Source organism: Monodelphis domestica, chromosome 7, assembly GCF_027887165.1.
Source record: "Monodelphis domestica isolate mMonDom1 chromosome 7, mMonDom1.pri, whole genome shotgun sequence".
In the NCBI taxonomy this organism is placed as follows: domain Eukaryota; kingdom Metazoa; phylum Chordata; class Mammalia; order Didelphimorphia; family Didelphidae; genus Monodelphis; species Monodelphis domestica.
The window spans coordinates 240,208,552-240,227,167 of record NC_077233.1 but is presented as its reverse complement, the minus strand read 5'-3'; the positions used below and the strand labels follow the sequence as shown (position 1 = coordinate 240,227,167).

General features: G+C 36.0%; 1 protein-coding gene and 1 long non-coding RNA gene across 4 annotated transcripts in view; both read right to left on the bottom strand.

Moving 5' to 3' along the window:
* Positions 1 to 14: 14 nt before the first annotated feature.
* NDUFB6 (NADH:ubiquinone oxidoreductase subunit B6) lies at positions 15 to 11,932 on the bottom strand. 3 transcript variants are annotated; one of them, XM_007498128.3, is made up of 4 exons: positions 11,515 to 11,932; positions 8,008 to 8,100; positions 4,027 to 4,071; positions 15 to 199 (listed from the first exon to the last, which is right to left on the bottom strand). In XM_007498128.3, the coding sequence occupies exons 1-4, from the start codon at positions 11,686 to 11,688 to the stop codon at positions 128 to 130; spliced, it is 384 nt and encodes a 127-aa protein (XP_007498190.1). In that variant the 5' UTR covers positions 11,689 to 11,932; the 3' UTR covers positions 15 to 127. The 3 variants fall into 3 exon arrangements, with proteins under 3 accessions (XP_007498190.1, XP_007498191.1, XP_056662610.1); XM_007498129.3 differs by lacking the exon at positions 8,008 to 8,100 and having other exon boundaries at positions 11,515 to 11,907; XM_056806632.1 differs by lacking the exons at positions 15 to 199; positions 4,027 to 4,071 and adding an exon at positions 6,981 to 7,052 and having other exon boundaries at positions 11,515 to 11,923.
* A 1,451-nt stretch (positions 11,933 to 13,383) lies between these two features.
* LOC103102867 (uncharacterized) overlaps positions 13,384 to 18,616 on the bottom strand; it is a 39,388-nt gene continuing 34,155 nt past the window's right edge. Inside the window, exon 3 of the long non-coding RNA XR_469818.2 lies at positions 13,384 to 13,459. This is a non-coding gene — a long non-coding RNA (uncharacterized LOC103102867). The remainder of the gene's footprint in view (positions 13,460 to 18,616) is intronic.

Here is an 18,616-nt window from a genome sequence, read left to right as displayed (position 1 = left end):
GGTATGAAGGCAAATTTTTAAGGAGCAATCTTTATTAAGTTACTTCAACAGAAAATGTTTTCAGTAGATAAACTGGTACAGAAACAAAAGATGGACTCACAAGCTTTAGGAGTTTTTAAGAACTTTTTTAATGATGATTATGTGTGTCATGCTCTTTCATTGGTGGAATCACTTCTCCTGTCTCCAGAATTGTATCACCCTAGTAAAAACAAAGATCATAACAAATACTTAGGAAACAAGCCCAGAGAGATCAAGTGTCCCTTGTCAAGTGGTACTCAATGGTAGTCTAAATTTGAACCCAACCCCAATTCCAAAAAGAGTATTATTTGAACCCCCTAAGAGGAGGTATGTACACAAAAATATTTCTCATAACAATTTCTAAGTTTGCCATGTTGCCAAATTTTTGCTCAGTTTATTTGACTTATTAAAAATATGGTCATGCTATCTGAGGATGATTTTTAAATGAACATCAAATTCCTGAAGGAACAGTCTTAAAATGAATATACCACCCCCCCCACACACACACACACAATTCTACAGATACATATGAGAAAGAGGCATTTTACTTGAGAACACCACAAAACAAACTACCACATTTCTCTCCCCAATCACTTAGAAAGACCCAGAACATATTTCCACAACTGTACATCCCAAGACAAAAAAGGAGTTGGGATCCTTGAGAGAGAGAGAGCTATTTCAAACTGGGCAAGTAGGGGGCAAAATGGATAGAGTTCCAAGTGTGGAGTCCAGAAGACTTACTTGTCTTTCTGAGTTCGACTGGTCTCAGATACTATGTGATCTAGGCAAGTCATTAAACCCTGTTTGCCTCAGTTTCCTCACCTGTAAAATAAGCTGGAGAAGAAAATGGCAAACTACTCCAGTATCATTGCCAAGAAAACCCCAAGAAGTATCTCAAGATTTGGGCAGAACTGAAAATGACTAACAAAAATACTTCACTGAAATTTGGAATTATAAACAACCATATTAGATACTCGTAGACTAACAATAAAAAAAAAAATTACCCCTATGGTATGGATTGAGAAACTGGGCTAAGTACTTTACAAATATTTAATCCTCACTTGGGAGGTCAGTGTTACTATCATCCTCGTTTTATGGTTGAGGCAATGACTTGCCCAGGGACACACAGTAACACTGGTAAATATCAAAACTAGATAGGTGTCTGGGGAAAAAAGCATTGGGCCTGGAGTCTGGAAGCCAAGTTAAAATTTGACCCCAAGCACTTACTAGCTCTGTGACCCTTAATCCACTGGAGAAGGAAATGGCAAACTGCTTCAAGTCCCTTTGCAAGGAAACCCCAGGGGCAGTATGGTCCACAGGATCACAAAGACTCAGACACAACACAAAAAGACAACCAAGCTCTCAGTATCCTATGATATACAGTTTCATTGTAAGTAGGAAACGTGGGCTCTGTTCTTGGGTCTTTTAACTAGTTTTGTGATTTGTGTAAGTATGATATACAGAAGGAAAATGCTAAATTGAAATCCAAGTACCTGGATTAGGATCCTAGCTCAGGCTGAAGCTCTAGACTTGCATGACCTTTTGGCCAAGTGTTTTTTTTAATGTCCTCATGTGTAAAATGACGTGTTGGACTAGACATTTAACTTTTAAGGACACTTTCATTTTTAGCGCTAAACCTATGATCTTAAGTTTGCTCTACCTTAAGCTTGTTTCTCTAAACTGTAAGAGTTAGGACTAAAAATTATCTAATATTCTTTTCAACTCTAATGTTCTGTTGCTTCCTAAACATGTACTCTGGGGCAGAGAAAGAATAATCCTAAGTCTCAGTTCATTTTTTCAAAAAGACAACCCTTTCTTGATCCCTTTTAAAGTCTTTCCTCTACTGATGATTTCCAATTTATCCTGTACATATCTTGTTTATACAATTGTTTTTATGCTGTCTCCCTCATTAGATTGTAATTTTCTTGAGAGCAGATCATGTCTTTTGACTTTCTTAGTATCCCTGGTGTTTAGCACAGCGATGGACCCAACGAAGATGCTTAATAAATATGGACTCACAAAAGTTAAATATAAAAGAATTACATGATAATGCAAGATGACTTGAGTTTTCAAAGGAATACAAGATTACTTGTCCAATAAGTGACAAAGACAATAAATGCTAAGTGTTAAAGAAGAGATCATTATAAGCTAAAGTATTCTCAGAAAGCTTTTATAAAAGAGGGAACTGAACTAGGCTTTGAATAATAAAGGTGATTATGAGATTACATACATTCACATAATAGTTTGCCATAACTACTTTAAGGTTTGCAAAGTATTTTCAAATATCTCATTTGGTGCTCACAACAATATAACAAGTTGCTGACTTCCACTTTTAATAGATAAAGTTATTTGTCCAAGGTCTCAAAGCTAATAAATTCTAAAGAAAAAAATCCATCATAATTCACAGGCACAAGCAGCTTCTAAGAATTGACAAGGCGGAAGTAAACCAGGAGAGTGTATGGGTGAATATACCAGGCTTAGTAGAGCAAAGTTTCAAGCTGTGGTATGTTCTGAGGTTATTGAATATGTCTAATAAGAGCATTGTTACTTTTGCAAATGCTATATTTATTATACATGTGCATTCAGTTTTACAGAAAAGTGAAAGTCCAATTATTAAAGAATTGGCAAATTTGGAGAAGATGGGTTAGAAGGAGAATAAAGGGCCTGGAGAGTACACTAGGACCAAAATATGGAGAACATTAAATAAAAAATTAAGGAACTATAACCTGGGAAAGCCTCTGAAATAAAGGAATGGTAGAATGGCAACAGTTTGGTAGAAAGAGGACTTGGGACAAATCACTTAACTCGGGTCAGTTTTCTTAACTGTAAAAACGGGAATATTAATTGCATTATTTATTTCACAAAGCTGTTTTTTTGGGGGGAAAAGCATTTTGTGAATTTACAAGTTTTACATAAATGGGTTTATTATCTCCCTCAATATGTTTTTGAAAGGTTAATCTGTAAGGCACATGGTAAATGCTCAACAAATGCTTATTGGGGGACTAAGTATTTTCCCTTTATGAATGCATAATTCAATACCTCAGAAAGCTGTGATTTTATCTTTTTTGCTAATAAAAACTGTAATTCCTTCATACTTCAGTAGATGAGTTAATGATCTAATTTAACTTCATTTCTGTGGCCCCAAAAAATCATCACTTAGTGGCTGACTTTCCAGGGCTGACATTTTCATGATATACTTAAGCTAATCCTAGAAAGGCCATTGTGACATCTCTATTTGAAACTGTTTCCAGCTGACAGGACCTCCTATATATGGCCTGTGCAAAATATAAGGCAAGCTTTGGACAGCAAGAGATAAAAATTAAGAACTGAGGATCCTTTCTACAGCAGGAGGCAAATTTTATGAATCCAGAAAGATGACACTAAATTACTATAATGGTATATACACACATACACATATGTGTATATATATATGTATGTATATGTGTGTACACACACGTAAAGTCAGAATTTTTTAAATGGGCCCAGTAGCCATTAATAGAAAATGACAAAGTTACTGAGAATGATCAAGAGATTAAAATTGGAGATACTGTACCCATTTGTCAGCTCAGGCTACTATTCTAATTAAAGAGACAAGCTACTCAAAGGTACTAGGTAATCCAGGAGTTGTGCCAAGAATTCTGAGTCTTTTAGACATTGTGCCCAGTGAGCATCTAGGTGGGTTAATTGATGGCAGCACGAAGCCTACTCTTAAACTCCTGCAAAGAGGTGACAAATTAAAGGAACTTTAAAATTCTCCAAAACAAACTTAACATTGACCAAGGTCACATGGCATGTCACTTTACCATCCTGGTAAGAATAGTTCTAGTTGCCCATTCCAACCATTACTACCATGCAACCTTCCATTTTCTACCTTCTCTTTTATAAAATATAAGGCAAGCTTTGGACAGCAAGAGATAAAAATTATTAGTTAAATGTAGGGGTAACATGAAAGAAAAAGGGCTAAAAGAAAGAGGAAAAACATCAGACAAATAAGTTTAAAAGACTTACTGGAAATATTTTGCGTTTTGTTTCAACGATGCCATATGGCCTTGTCTGCAACAAAAATGGAGTTAGTATTTTTATACTTTCATTTAAAACTATAAACATTGTCAAAAAGCACTTATTAAATATACACACCTATCCAGCTATAAATTATTTTTATAGGTGCTTAAAACAAAAAGGCTCTTTCCAAAGTTAAGAACATTATTATACAACCATGTTATACAAATACAGTTGATAAGACCATATGAACATAGAAATATAAAAATAACCTTCATATTAACAAGTTACAAAAATCTTGAAGCTTCTTTTCTTCTAACGACTAAGAAACAAATGATTTTAAAATCATTTTTAATATAAAAATGTCACTTGAAATATATCAGAATTTCCCAATCTATGAACCAAGAGTAGGGCTAAACCAAATTAATTTTCATTACATGAAGAAGTAAATTAAACCTTTGGATAAAATAACCATTGTACTACCATTTTCCCATAATCTTCTAACATGGAGACCTGGAACAACTTTATTCATTTTATAAGACTTTCCCTCTCTTAGATGAAAGCAAATGGAGCTAAAATTTTACCTAAATCATCCTAAACTACTGTTTTGCTATATACTATGGAAATATAACAAAGATATGAGATTTACAATGTATCCATTTGACATGGGTGTATAGAATTAATACACTTAAAATGGGTCTTGATCAGTTGTTCCTAATCTTGGTCAGCGTTTCTCAAAAAGCATACTATTCTTTGCTATAAGGAATTAGGAAATGTTAAATATCTAATTTGGCAACACCATAGGAAACTCAGGAGGCTCATGTGTATGCAGTTTCCCTTTAATAACAAAGTTTTTGTTGACTCTTTTGTGAGTTCAAGCTCTGATATGTTCTAAAGTACATATGAATAACAATGGTTCTGTTTATTTTACAAATATTCTTTACCATACATGTGCTGAATTAGTTAAAAATAATTAGGGGGTAGTAGGGAAAGAAGAGAGAAAAAAGAGGAAAGAGAAAAATATGATACAAAGGAACAGAAAGCTACTAGACCTGGAATCGGGAAGACCCAGGTTCAAGACCTTTCTCTAAATACAATGTCTGTGACCTCACACAAACTATCAGTGCCCTAAAGCAACTTTCTAAAAAAACTTATATTGAAGAGCGGGTACAATCTGCATAAAATCATTAAAATTTCTAATAAACCAAACCACTGATAAATTTCATTTCACCTGTAATAACATTACATCTAACATATTATAGCATATTTTGTGAAACTTTTAGCACATCTTTGAGAATCTACTGGCCTAGATGCTACAAAGTACAGACATTTCATATTTTAAGAACACCATTCAGCTAGTACAGTAGCTAGAGTGCCAAGCCTGGAGTCTGAAAGACCTGATTCAAATCTGGCCTCAGACACTTCCTAGCTGGGTAACCCTAGCCAAGTCACTTAAACCCAACTTCCTGGCCCTTATTGCTCTTCTGCTTTGGAACCAACAATCTGTATTGATTCAAAGGTAAGAGTTTAAAAAAAAGGAATAATAAGCAAGGACAAGAGATATATTCAAAGAGAACATAGTAGTTGTACATAGAGAGTTGTACAAAGAGAACATAGTAGAGTACACAGTAGTTAATAAAACAAGAAAAAATAAATGAAACAAATTGATAAATGAGTAACAGGGATTGAGGTAAATTAGTAAAAGGGGGAGGCTAGGGAAAGGGGAGAGGAGTTAAGAGAATGGCTATGGAATTGTTGAAACAAATAAACTGCTTATGGTTGTTAAATTACATCAGTAGGAAAGTAGGAAGAATTCTACAGTGATACGATTTGAATATGTAGTATTTGTTATTTGGCCACAGCAACTATTATGTTTAAATGCAGACTTGTCTCTCTCCTGGAGAGTGACCTTGACACACTCAAGGTTATGAGGACAAAAAAACTGTTTTTTTAAATGGAAGCAGGACTTCAATAAGAAAAAATAAGGTATCTGATGTAAAGAAAGGGAAATTTACCCTAAAGAATGGAAGAATTTAGCACAGTTTAGAAAGGAAAGAAAAGAATAATTGTGCACGGTACTAACAAATTTGAGATTTTCTTAATAGGGAAAACTAGATGTTCTCAGGAGGAAGGACATGCTTATTCTCCAAGGAATGAAATAGTAGTGCCAAAGAAGTGTTTAGGTTCAAAATCATCATAAGGATCAAAGGAAGAATAGAAGAATAATGGTGAGTTATTCCTCTCCTCAGGGAATATAACTCCCAATTATTATCAAAATAGATGAATAAAGAAAACCAAAAAAATGGATGACTACTTGTGACTCATATAAACACAAATAATATGCCAAAAAAGAAACTAAAAGTATTACCTCAAATTACAAAATCTTGAACAAGAAACTGAAGAACATAGTGGCCTGGATGTTCCATTTCTGCCTAATATAGGCATGGAATGTAGAGGAGAAAAATTCATCTGAATGAAAACCAAGAACATAGCATACAAAAATGGGATTTGGACTATGGTTCAAAAGTACAGGGATGACAGACTCCTAACCAAGGATGAAGTGTACCTAACAAAGACTGGCAAATTTTATATGCTGGCTGTCTTGTAAACATAATCAAAGAGATTTAAAACTAAAAAAGATGGCCAAGGGAGAAAACTGTCTTTGTACAGCCAAAACCTGGATAACACAGTATAACATAGAAGATAACATACATAACATAACTAGATAACATAGAAAGTAGCTCTAATGAGTGCAAAATAGTGGTTGGGATATCTGGAAGCTCATAGAAGAAAAAAATTCAAGAAAGGAACCAGCAATAAAATCCATGGCCTAATATATTTATAAACACAAAACTTAAGCATCAAAGAAGAGAAATTAAAGTATGAACTTTTGAAGATAGGAAAAGTCATTTTTTGGACAAAGAGGGTGGGCCACATAATCACTTGCCTATTACAATCGCTTCCTCACTGGTCATATTTTACCCGGTCTCTCCTTTCTCCAATCCATCTTCCAGAAAACTGCTACAATGATATTCCTAAAGCACAAGACTGATCATGTCACTATTCTCTGCTCAAGGAGTTTCAGTGTCTTCCAACTGCCTTTAGAGCCAAACTCCTCTGGTTAGCATTTAAAGCCATTCACGATCTGGCTCCAGCATACCTCCCCAGAATGATTCCGTATTATTCTTCCATGCCCTGCATCAGCTTCATATAACTACTGCAACTCAAACATAAGCTTGTCTCTTCTGCTACCCTCGTCTCATCAACTAGTCCTCCAGATAATTGTTTATTTTGTATATACCCTGTCTTTACTTATCTGTGAATATGTTGTATTACCCTAGCAGAAGGTAAGCCCCCTGAAGGCAGAAATGTTTTCATTTTTGCCTTTGCATACCACAATGCCTACACATTTTGTGTAATTAATAAATGCTAGCTGACTCATTCTACTCCCTTTTTTACTACCAGGGCCCTTGCTCCAAGGCTTCAAGTCTGAGGCAAATATTATTAATTTTAGAATTTAACTACATTACATATTCCATAAGCTTCTCTAGGAAACTACCCCCAACCTTATTAAACATTATTTCACTAATAAAATACATTCCAAATAACCAGAGTAAATGGAAAGTCTTAGGACAATGATTCTGCAGTTTTTAATTTGGAAATTACAGAGTAAAGCAAAATGATTAAAAAATTTGATTAAAAATGGATGGGGGGGCAGCTGGATAGCTCAGTGGTTGAGAGCCAGGCCTAGAGATGGGAGGTCGTAGGTTCAAATCTGGCCTCAGACACTTCCTAGCTGTGTGCCCTGGGCAAGTCACTTAATCCCCAATGCCTAGCCCTTACCACTCTTCTGCCTTGGAACCAATACACAGTATTGATTCCAGGACAGAAGGTGAGGGTTTAAAAAAACAAACAAACATGGATAGCATTTTATTATTTTACACCAAAATAAACATATAACCCCAAATAAAATTTACTAGAAATACTTACTTCTACATGGTATTTGACATAATAATGAACAATCCAGGCTGGTATAAGAAAATTAACAAAAACAAACATTCCACTTCCATATGCCTTATAAGCCTGAAAATAAATAAACAAAAAAGTGTTTGGAGCACACATACTAAGTGAATTCACTGTAACAGCACCACACACACCCACACACCCACACACCCACCCACACACACACACACACATAAGTCATGTATTTTCTAAACCTCTATAAGACATTTATAGATGGCTACCTAAGACAGGATCTGTTAAGGAAGAATCACATACACATTACAGAGCAAGTGGGACATTAAAAAAATTTTGTAAGAATAACATAGTATGGCAATTTTCAAGTGTTTAAAGTGTTATCTAAGCAGAGGTATATTTTACTACACAACTTTGATAAAGTTAAAGGTTTTACACATAAATTATGAAGTTTTATTTAACAGAAATCTCTAGTTGGTCAAATTAACCCACAGACTCATCAATTTAAAATTCCAAAGGTAGGGTTAGTTTAACACCATTTGTCCTATACTGTCCTATACTTAACATGAGGAAAACACTGAATCTTTGAACTGAGAAAAACATTTTTTCTGGATCTGAGTAATTCTCAACAAGATGGTAGACGCATTTCACATGGGCAGAATCAGCAGAAAATGACTTCTGTGGGAGGCATGGAGTTGTCTTTACAAACTTACTCAACCCAAAACTCTTCTGGAGGGGAGGACTAACAGGGAGGCTAGTGATGGGGGAAACAGGGAACAGAGCATGGTTGAAGACTTAATATCTGTACTATTACCATGTAGATTGAAAACTGAAAAGAATAGATAGAAGGTTTGCCTGGATACCTTGACATAGTTTTAATAAAATACAATGATGTTTTTTACATACAAGTTATTGAAGAAGATGTGAAAATGAGTCTATAGTCTAAAGGGGAAAAGGGAAGAACTAAACAATTGTGGGGTGGGGTGTTGAGCAAAATTACAATGTAAGTAAGGAGTGTTAGATCAATGTATTTAAAAGATCTTGGTTCAAATCCTGGCTTTGCCTTTCTCTACCTATCTGACTGGGGGACAATTCATTTTTTACCTCTTTAACTCTTAGTTTAATCACCTGAAGAATGAAAAAAAAAAGGACTAGATGATCTCTAAGGTATTTCTTAGATATAAATGTATGATTTCAGAAAAAAGATACCTAATAAATTGTTGCCTTTCTCTCAAATTTATCTAAATTTGTATTATAAATTAATCTAACAAATATTAAAATAAAATCAGGAGTGAAATAATAAAATCCAAACTAGCATTTTGAAAAAGAATATACATTTCAACTTTAACAAGATATCAGTGACATTATGTTTACTTCTATGCCATGTTCAAATGTGGGCAATTAGAAGGGAAAGATAAGAATACCAGGGGTTGGGCCGAGTCACTAAAAAGTCATGACAGACTAAATATTTGTGAAGTGATTTGCACAGTGCTTGACACATGAGAGATGCTTAAGAAGTGTTTGATGACTTTCCATTATCCCTTCAATAATCTACTTTTAAGCCTCAATTTCTTCTAATGAGCAATAGTACCACATCATCAGCTTCCTTTTGGTCACCTTGAACTAGATACCTGATTGGCACAACAAAAACTATAAAACACAACATTTCTCCTCTTTCAAACTTAACAATGACTGTAAAAGACACCACTATTAATACTTCACTCTCCATAGCTCCCCACACATCCAATCCATTACTAAATCTTGTCATTTCAACCTTCATAACATTTATTACATGCTTCCTTTTATCTATACACAGCCACACCCTTTCCTGGAAGACTGCAATAAGCTCCTAATTTGGTATCCTTGCCTCAATTCTTTCCCAACTCCAATCCAACACCTGTTGAGCTGCCAAAATGATTTTTCCAAATAGTAAGCTGGAAACTTTTACTTCCTTACTCACAGGAAGTACCCACCTGGCTCCCTATGATTTTCAGGATTAAATATAAATTCCTCTACTTGGAATTTAAAAGCTCTTCCTATCTTTTTAATCTTCTTACCCTTGATTATTGTCCATGCCCTATAAGACCCACCTACACATTTACTAGCTGTTCACACACGAAAAATCTCCCATGACTTTGCATTGACCATTTTCCAACATGTGGAAGGTTCTCTCTTCACCTCTTTTTCTTGGCATCCTTGCTTTTCTGTAAGACTCAGCTTGAATCTCTTTCTGTAGGGAATCTTTCCATTTCCCCTAGTGGCTAATGTTATTCCCTCTAACACTACCTTTCACCTGCCCTGTACATGCTGATTTATTTATATGCTATCTTCCCCATGAGAATGTGAGCTCCTTGAGGGTAGGGACTATAACTTGTCTTTCTCTGTATTCTCAGGGCCCTAGAACAAGTATTTATTAAAGTACCTACTGTGTGCCAGGTACTATGCTCCGTACTGGGAATGTGAAGGGGAAAAAAAACCCAGTTCCTGTCCAGAGGAAGTTCCCAAGCACACTACCTGCAACACAGTAAGCCCCTTAAGTAATTGCAGATTGACTGACTCTTAAGGCAAAGTATATAGAGCAGAAAGACCCAAGTTCAAATCTTGTCTCAGACACTATCTGTGTAACCCTGGGCAAGTAACTTAACATGTTTTCCTTAGTTTCTTCAGCTGTAAAATAGACAGTAACAGCTCTGACCTAGAAAGATTGTTGTGAGGGAGGACCAACAAGAGATTATTTGTAAAAAACATTTAGTAGAGTACCATTAATTAAAGTTTATTTACTGTTAAGCCTGAAATACCTCCCCACCATCTATTTTTTTTTTAAACCCTTACCTTCCGTCTTGGAGTCAATACTGTGTACTGGCTTCAAGGGAGAAGACTGGTAAGGGCTAGGCAATGGGGGTCAAGTGACTTGCCCAGGGTCACACCTAGGAAGTTTCTGAGGTCAGATATGAACCCCTATATAGTATTCTGAGAAGGGATTATTATACTCACTTTAATAATAGTATTATTATTTATGTAATGCTTTAAGTTTTGCAAAGCGCTCTATATAATATTTTATCCTCACGATCACGATGGATGTGGGTGCTATTATCCCCATTTTACAGCTGAAGAAATTGAGGCAGACTTTACAAAAAGAAATGTTTCAGAGAGGTTAAAAACCTCAAAAATATCCCTAGTGTTCCACTATCGACTTAATTATTTTACATTTCGCCTATATATTCCAATATTCCATTTCTATATAGCTTGTTTATACATGGTTATTTGCATGCTCTCTCTCCCCCATTAGACTGGGGGCTCTTTGCTCCCAGTGGTGAGCACCATTCCTGGTACATAGGAAGTGCTTAATAAACAAACACTTACTGACTAAATGGAAATACTTCTGGGTCGGACCTTCAGAGGAGATAGGGGCTTTGAAGTTGTCCCCCCCTTTTTGTTTTGTTGGGGGTTTTTTGTTGTTTTTTTTGCCGGAAGGGTGGGGTGTCCTGGGGGTAAATGGGGTCAGGGTCATCAATCACTCACAAATCTCCTCCAGGCTGAATCCTTCTGCAGGAACCTATGCCAGAAGCCCGAAAATGCCTTCTCTGGGGGCAGAACAGGTTCTCGAGGGCTCAGCTCCTGGTCCTTCAGCCACTGCCTTCTTAAGGCGCGCAGCTGGTCCAGCCGCAGCTTCTCGTCAGGCGTGTACCCCGTCATCTCTGATTTCGAAGCCTAAAACAAACGGGACCACAGTGACCCACGGAGACACCAAGACCCTCCCTCAGCGACCAAGTGACCTTGCTGGGACAGAACTAAGTTGCGCCGGCGCTCGATGATGACGCAAACACCTATCTACACTAGCTCAGATCATCTGGAGCTGCTGGGCATGACGGGAATAAGGTAGAAGAGGTCGGGGAGAAAGAAAGCCTCGAAGTGCGAGATGGGGAGCGTTGGAGAAATTTGCGCACGCGCGTGCACATTCCCTTGTCACAGATGGTCCTCGTGCCCTCTGGTGTTCAGAATTATTAAAGCTTCTCTTTCTTTGCTTCACCATCCCTAGGGCTTAGAGTGGAAGTGTGGAATACTGACTTATCAGGTGTATTTAGACCTTGGAGAGTGAAAGCTATAAAGCACTAACTCATTTCCATCCTTTCTTTACTGAATTCACCAATCTTTGAAGCGAATAAACTACTTTTCTTTTCTGCCACTTTCAGGACTTGCAAACGAATTCAAAATTTTATCAAGTAGTTTTTATATACAAGGCATTGTGATAAGTACTAAGAATATAAAGACACAAATGAAACAACTCCTACTCTATTGCATACATTAATACCTTTTTAAAAGTTCTGTAATATACAAGATTAACGTTTTCCTATTTCTGAAAAAAATTGTTTTACAAATCAATTTGAGAGAGACTTCATGATGTAAAGAACATTACATTTAAATTTGAAAATTAGCTTCTGTCATTTATGACCACTGTGACATTATCCAAGCCATTTAATCAGTCTGGGCTTTGTTTTTCCTATCTGTAAAATTAGCTGTTAGATACTCTCTATGATTCCTTCCATCCTAGTTTTATATGACATGTAAATTCCATTGGCAGGATTCATTCATTCAACAACTATTTATAAAATGTTATATTATTAACTGCCTTTTCCCAAAATTACCAACTGTCTAAATCTGATATTCTTTTCTCAGTTCCCACACTTCTTGACTTAATCCTTGATGCATGTGAAATTGTTGAACACCTCCTGGAAAATCTCTTCTCTGGTTTTCCATGACATTACTGACTCCTAGTTCTTCTGCATCCAGTCTGACAGCTCCTTTTCAGTTTCTTTTCAAGGTTCACCATTAGATCCACTCTCTAACTATGGATTTTCCTTAAAGGGTCTGTCCTGGGTGGTATCTTTTCTTTCTTTACTCTAATTTAGTGACTTCATTAACTCCCATGGTTTTGATTATCTCAATCCTGTTGATATCCAGCTCTAGACCCTTTCCTGAGATTGCATAGGAATCACTGAGTATTGGACATTTCATATTAGATGTGATCTCTGACTCAGGAATAGATTGAGTCCATTAAACTGCGTTCAAGAGGAGAATGGGAGGAGAGATAAAACTATATAAGGTTATTTACCCCTGAATTAGAGCATTCTGCTTTAATCAAGCCTTTTTCAATCACTTAAATTTGTTCACTCTTGCCTCATTGTATTACCGAGGTTCCAGATTCATGTGTCTTAATCTTTCTCTACCATTGGGGAGTTTGTGAGAATTATTAGTAAAAATAAAAACTATAACACTATTTTCCTTTGGTTTAGCCCCCAGCCAGGAGAAATGTGTAATATTTTAAAGCCAAGCTCAAACCTGAGTGCTTTTTTTTTTTTAATATCTATACCAATCCCAGACTTTCACTGACCTCATTCTTTTGTGAAGTCGGCTCCAAAATAAAGCTTGATCCATGTCAAAAGCAATAAGATCATTCAGATTTTATCTAAAAAAACAACAGCAAAAAAATCAGACTATTTAAACAGAAATTAGAGGGTTAAGTTTAAAGAACCGAATGACCTTACAAATCAGCTTCTGCCTCACTCTGGCGGATAGGGAAAAGGAAAGCAGAGACTATGATTCAGCTTGACAACCATTTTATAAGAAAGAGTGTCAGTAATAATGAATAAATCAAGACATCCACGGCATAAGGATATCAACTGTCCCATTTTTGACCACTGAAAATGAAAGTAAAAATGCATCTGGGGCTTAGGTCCACAGGCTGCTAAATCTCAATGCTTAGCTGCTCAGTCTCTTGACTTGCATGGCAAAATTCCTCAAGTTGCTAGCTCTCAACTTCCATGTGAAGTTCGCACGCTGCTTCTTTCCTTCTCTCTGATAGCCTACAATTGATGTCCAATTCTGTCTTTTCCCGAGTTTCTCCCCTAATGGGAAGAAACCAGTGTCATAAGAAAATTTTTGTCTCCTCTTATTAATCTTTATTATTTGGGATTCAGGGCCAGCTCTTCTGTTTAGGAAGTTGTTTGGCTTGCTGAAACTTGTCCTGTGGGAATTTAAAATTTGGTAAATTTTATCAGACATTCATGAAATAAGCCAAAAGAGAGACCTGGTTTCCTAGATTAATTTGATTTGCTTTGTTTATGGGAAGATCACAACATGCTCTGACTTCATGGTTATTTGTTTTGTAATTCTTTTTTATTTAAATTAATTTATTTAGTCAAGTTATAACATTATTTCTTGATTACAAGAATCATCTTATTTCCCTCCCTTCCCTACTCCCACCCTTCCCATAACTGACACACTATTTCATTGGGTATTACTTGTGTCCTTGATCAGAACCTATTTCCATGTTTTTTGTTTGCACTAGGATGTTCATTTAGAGCCCACATCCCCAATCATATCCCTTTGATCCATGTATTCAAGCAATTGTTTTTCTTTGGTGTTTTTACTCCCATAGTTTTTCCTCTGGGTGTGGATAGTGTTTTTCTCCTAGATCCCTGCAGATTGTTCAGGATCATGGCATTGCCACTAATGGAGAAGTCCATTGCATTCGATTGTACCACAGTGTATCAGTCTCTGTGTACAATGTTCTTCTGGTTCTGCTCCTTTTGCTCTGCATATATTCCTAGAGGTCATTCCAGTTCCCTGGTTATCTTTTGACATGTAAATTGCCTCTCAGTTAGCTCTTTGTGAATATAATCTTAAAGGGTAATTCTCACTCAACTAACCTTGAAAAGTAATTCCCTTAAATTTATCTATGTAAAACTTTGTTGCTTCTTCTCTGGTTAATGTGTGAGATTCTGTCTCCCTTGTGAAGGATACAAAGCAAAAATTATTTCTCTCTCTGATGTAATTGAAAACTATATAAGCTTTGTTAGAACCCTAACTGGAGTCAGGTTATCTTTTCTAAACTCAGAATCTGTGTTTAGGCATAATAAAATACTAGTATTAACCTCTATAATCTCTGGGTGGTGATAGTGTCATTCGGCAGCATTTATCTATCACAAAATAGTCAGTAGAAATATTTTTTTCTCTTAACACCATCAGGGTGCAGATAAATATTCACCAACCAAAAAAAAAATCCCAACAATCTATTCTTTCCAGTTTGTTCCAGTAATCCCTGGAAGAATCTATGCTGGATTACATTTCCCAGAAGCACATGCAGATAATCTCTGAAAACCTTCCCTCAGCCTTCAGACATCATTTTGTAAGTTAGTTTCACTAAATATATCCAAAGCAAAACTCATTATATTTTCCCCCCAAATTCATTCCTCTACCAAACCTCCTTATTTCCTTCTTCTAGTCTTCTAGATTTGTAACTTCAGGTTAACTCCAGCTCTTCCCTCTTCCTCACCCCAAATATCAAATCACTGGCTAAATCTTATGATTTCTCCTCCTATAACACTGGTTGCATCTAACTTCTTCTTGATAGTCATATAAGCTACCACTTCAGTTCAGTCTCTCATCAACTCTTGCCTAAACCATTTCAACAAACTTCTCCTTGGGTTCTCCCTGCCAAGAAGACCTTTCTTCATTCCAACTTACCCTCCACACAACTACCAGTTATCTTCCTGAAGTTCAGGTCTCACCATTACCCAATAACTTGATAAATTTCAGTGATTTCTTATTACCTCCCATATAAAATATAAATTCTTGTCTTTTAAAGCCTGTTACAATCTGGCCTCAATTCATCTTCCCAACCTTGTCATGTATTATTCCCTTTTCTGAACTCCAGTCTAGAATCACAAATAAACCTATTTGGTGATCATCACACGTGGCATTCCATTTCCCATTTTTGCATCTTTGCACTGGCTATGTATGGCCTATGCCTAAACTGGACTTCTTCTTCATCTCCAATTCACAGAATCCCTTATTTCCTACAAGCTGCAGCTCAAGCATCATTTTCTCTACACAGAATTTTCTGATCCCCCATCTGCTATGCTTTTCCTCTCTAACGACCTTAAATTCATTGTGTATGTATTTTGTATATACTGATATATGTATGTGTGATGTCTCCCCAGATACCATGTAAGCTCCTTGACAAAAGGAATTATATCATTTTTCATGTTTATATTTCCATAGTGCCTAACATGCAGGTGCTCATGAATGAATTTTTATTGATAATATTATACATATAGGATTTTTTTTCAATGTTTGCCCAAATTACAAAAATTTTTGTTTAAGTGTATGGGAATTTTAAGTAGAAAACTGAGTAATTCCAACCTGTACATATGGTAAGTAGAAAAGTTCCATTTGTGTACAGTCCTCCAGGCCTTCTTTGATATTTGCTGTTTTATAATGGGGCACCTATGTGGCACAGTGGATAGAGTGCCAGGCCTAGAGTCAGGGAGACTCATTTCTCTGTCTTCAAATCTGACCCCAGATTTGAATTTACTAGTTATGCAAGTTACTTAACCCTGTTTGCCTCAGTTTCTTCATCTGTAAAATGACCTGGAAAAGAAAATGGTAAATCACTCCAGAATCTTTGCCAAGAAAATCTCAAGTGGGTTCCAAAGAGTCAGACATGACTGAAACAAATGAACAACAATTTTATTGTACCTAAGGTTGAAGCAACCTATAAAGTTGTATAACCTAGGACCCTACCCTTTACAAAAGGAAAACTCTTCTTGGGCCAACTTATGAGAGAAATCTTCAATAACTATCCATTTTAAAGGCAATTTTTGGGTGGTGGGGTTATTTTTCAGTAATCCTTACTCATATAAAAGCATGGTGTCTTAGAAAGAGCTCTGGATTAGGAGTCAAAAAACCTGGGTCTAAATTCTAGTTCAGTCTTACTACCTAACTGGGCAAATCATTTAACTTCCCTGGGCCTTAGTTTTCTTATCTATAAAGGAGAGTGGTGGCCTAGATTGGAGTTCCTAACATGAACTATGTTAAGATATTTTTTTAAAAATATGTTGACTGTTTCCTTTTGTGATTCTATATATTTCATTTTTTGTATTAAAAACATTATTCTAAGGAGTCCAAAGGCCTCACCCAATTACCACAGCAGTCCATGACACAAAAAAAGAATATTTGAAGAAGATGAACTCTAAGGTCTCTTTCAGCTTTCATATCTTATGAATATTGGAAATGATGAATGACAAATCCATGATTCTGAAGGATTTGCTGTAACTAATTGATTTTGAACTAGCTAAATGACAATGCAAGTTCTTCAATCTCTTGAGGATTCAATTTCTTTTTTTTTTTAATCAGAGTAGAATTATATTATTTTTAGAGCCCCTTACCCATTAAGATTGTAATTTTGTGAATTTACAAGTCTACTGTGATACTACTACGAGTATCCACACGAGGGCAGCTTTGTTTGCTGTAAAATAAATCCTTTAGTAATAAATTTCTGCTAATCTATGTATTAATATTAAAGTGTCTGGGTCTCATATAGGAGTCGGGAGGAGTGAAAGTTGGAGACATCGAATATGGGAGAGCAGATGAGGAAAGGACAGATTGTTGAGTATTTGAAATAATATGCGAGTCCAGTTATAGAATCAACTTCTTAAATTTTGAAATAACTGTAGACCATCTAGTCCAACTTCTTACCTGAAGCAGAGAATCGTTCTTTAATATCCCCTGACAAGTATTTAACTAGTCTCTCTTCTTAAAGACTTCTAATAATGAGAAACTCCTAGTATTCTATTTTAGACAGCTCTAACTGTTGGGAAGTTATGTTAAAGACTTCTTCCCTATAATTTCTACCCATTGGTTCTAGTTTTATCCACTGGGACCAAGAAGAATAAATCCAATTCCTCCTTAAGATGACAACCCCTCAAATATTTTAAGACACGAATTATGTCACTCCCCAAATCTATTTCTGTCCAAGCAAAACCTCCCCTATTTCTTCAAATGATTCTCGTATGGCATAGTTTCAAGTTCTTTCACCATTCCTTTTATCCTTGTATGAATGCATTCCAGCTTCACAATGTCTTTTACAAAATGCAGTGCCTAGGACTGAATATAGACATGGTCTGACCAGAACAAAATACATTTGGATTATTACCTCTCCATTTCTGGAAGCTAGTATTAATGAAGGCTAAGACTATAGTCTCCTTTTCTGGCTGTTCAGTGTCACATTGTTCTGTTGATTCATATTAAGCTTGCAGGCCACTAAAATACCTAGATCTTTTCTATACTGACTGCTTTTTCTGACAGTGAAATTGATTTGGGTAGGACTCATTTGTTGTAATAGAAGCAATCAGGACTTCATCTCCTGGATCAGACCACTTCCCATAGCAGTGAGGCTGGTTCTTCATGGTCAGCCCATGCTTAATATCCTTGCTCAAAAACATAAACAAAATTGATATTATCCCCCCCCAATTATTAGCCTATACAAACTTTTTTATCCAATGATACTCCTACAAGATCTCTGCCCCCAAAGAGATTAAAGAAAGAAGAAAAGGAAATTATAAGTTGGCTAATTAATAAAATACTTGGAAAGAACTACAGGGTATAATGAACAGCAAAATGAGTAGAACCTCGGGAATATAATACACAGCCACAGATTTAATAATTGAAGAATGAATTGTGAATGTTACCACAAGAGAGTGAACTGAAAGATGGAAACATAAAAGACAATTTATATGAACAGATCTGTCTCCTGGATGATGCTTTCTATGATGCAGTGAGG

What these genes read in the sequence shown, in the direction of transcription:
- NDUFB6 (XM_007498128.3), bottom strand. Translation starts at nt 11,688, where the DNA reads ATGACGGGGTACACGCCTGACGAGAAGCTGCGGCTGGACCAGCTGCGC. An exon ending in ATTCAGCCTGGAGGAGATTT is followed by an intron (nt 8,101 to 11,514) that starts GTGAGTGATTGA and finishes ATTTATTTTCAG; the next exon opens with GCTTATAAGGCATATGGAAG. An exon ending in CAAAACGCAAAATATTTCCA is followed by an intron (nt 200 to 4,026) that starts GTAAGTCTTTTA and finishes TGTTTTTACTAG; the next exon opens with GGTGATACAATTCTGGAGAC.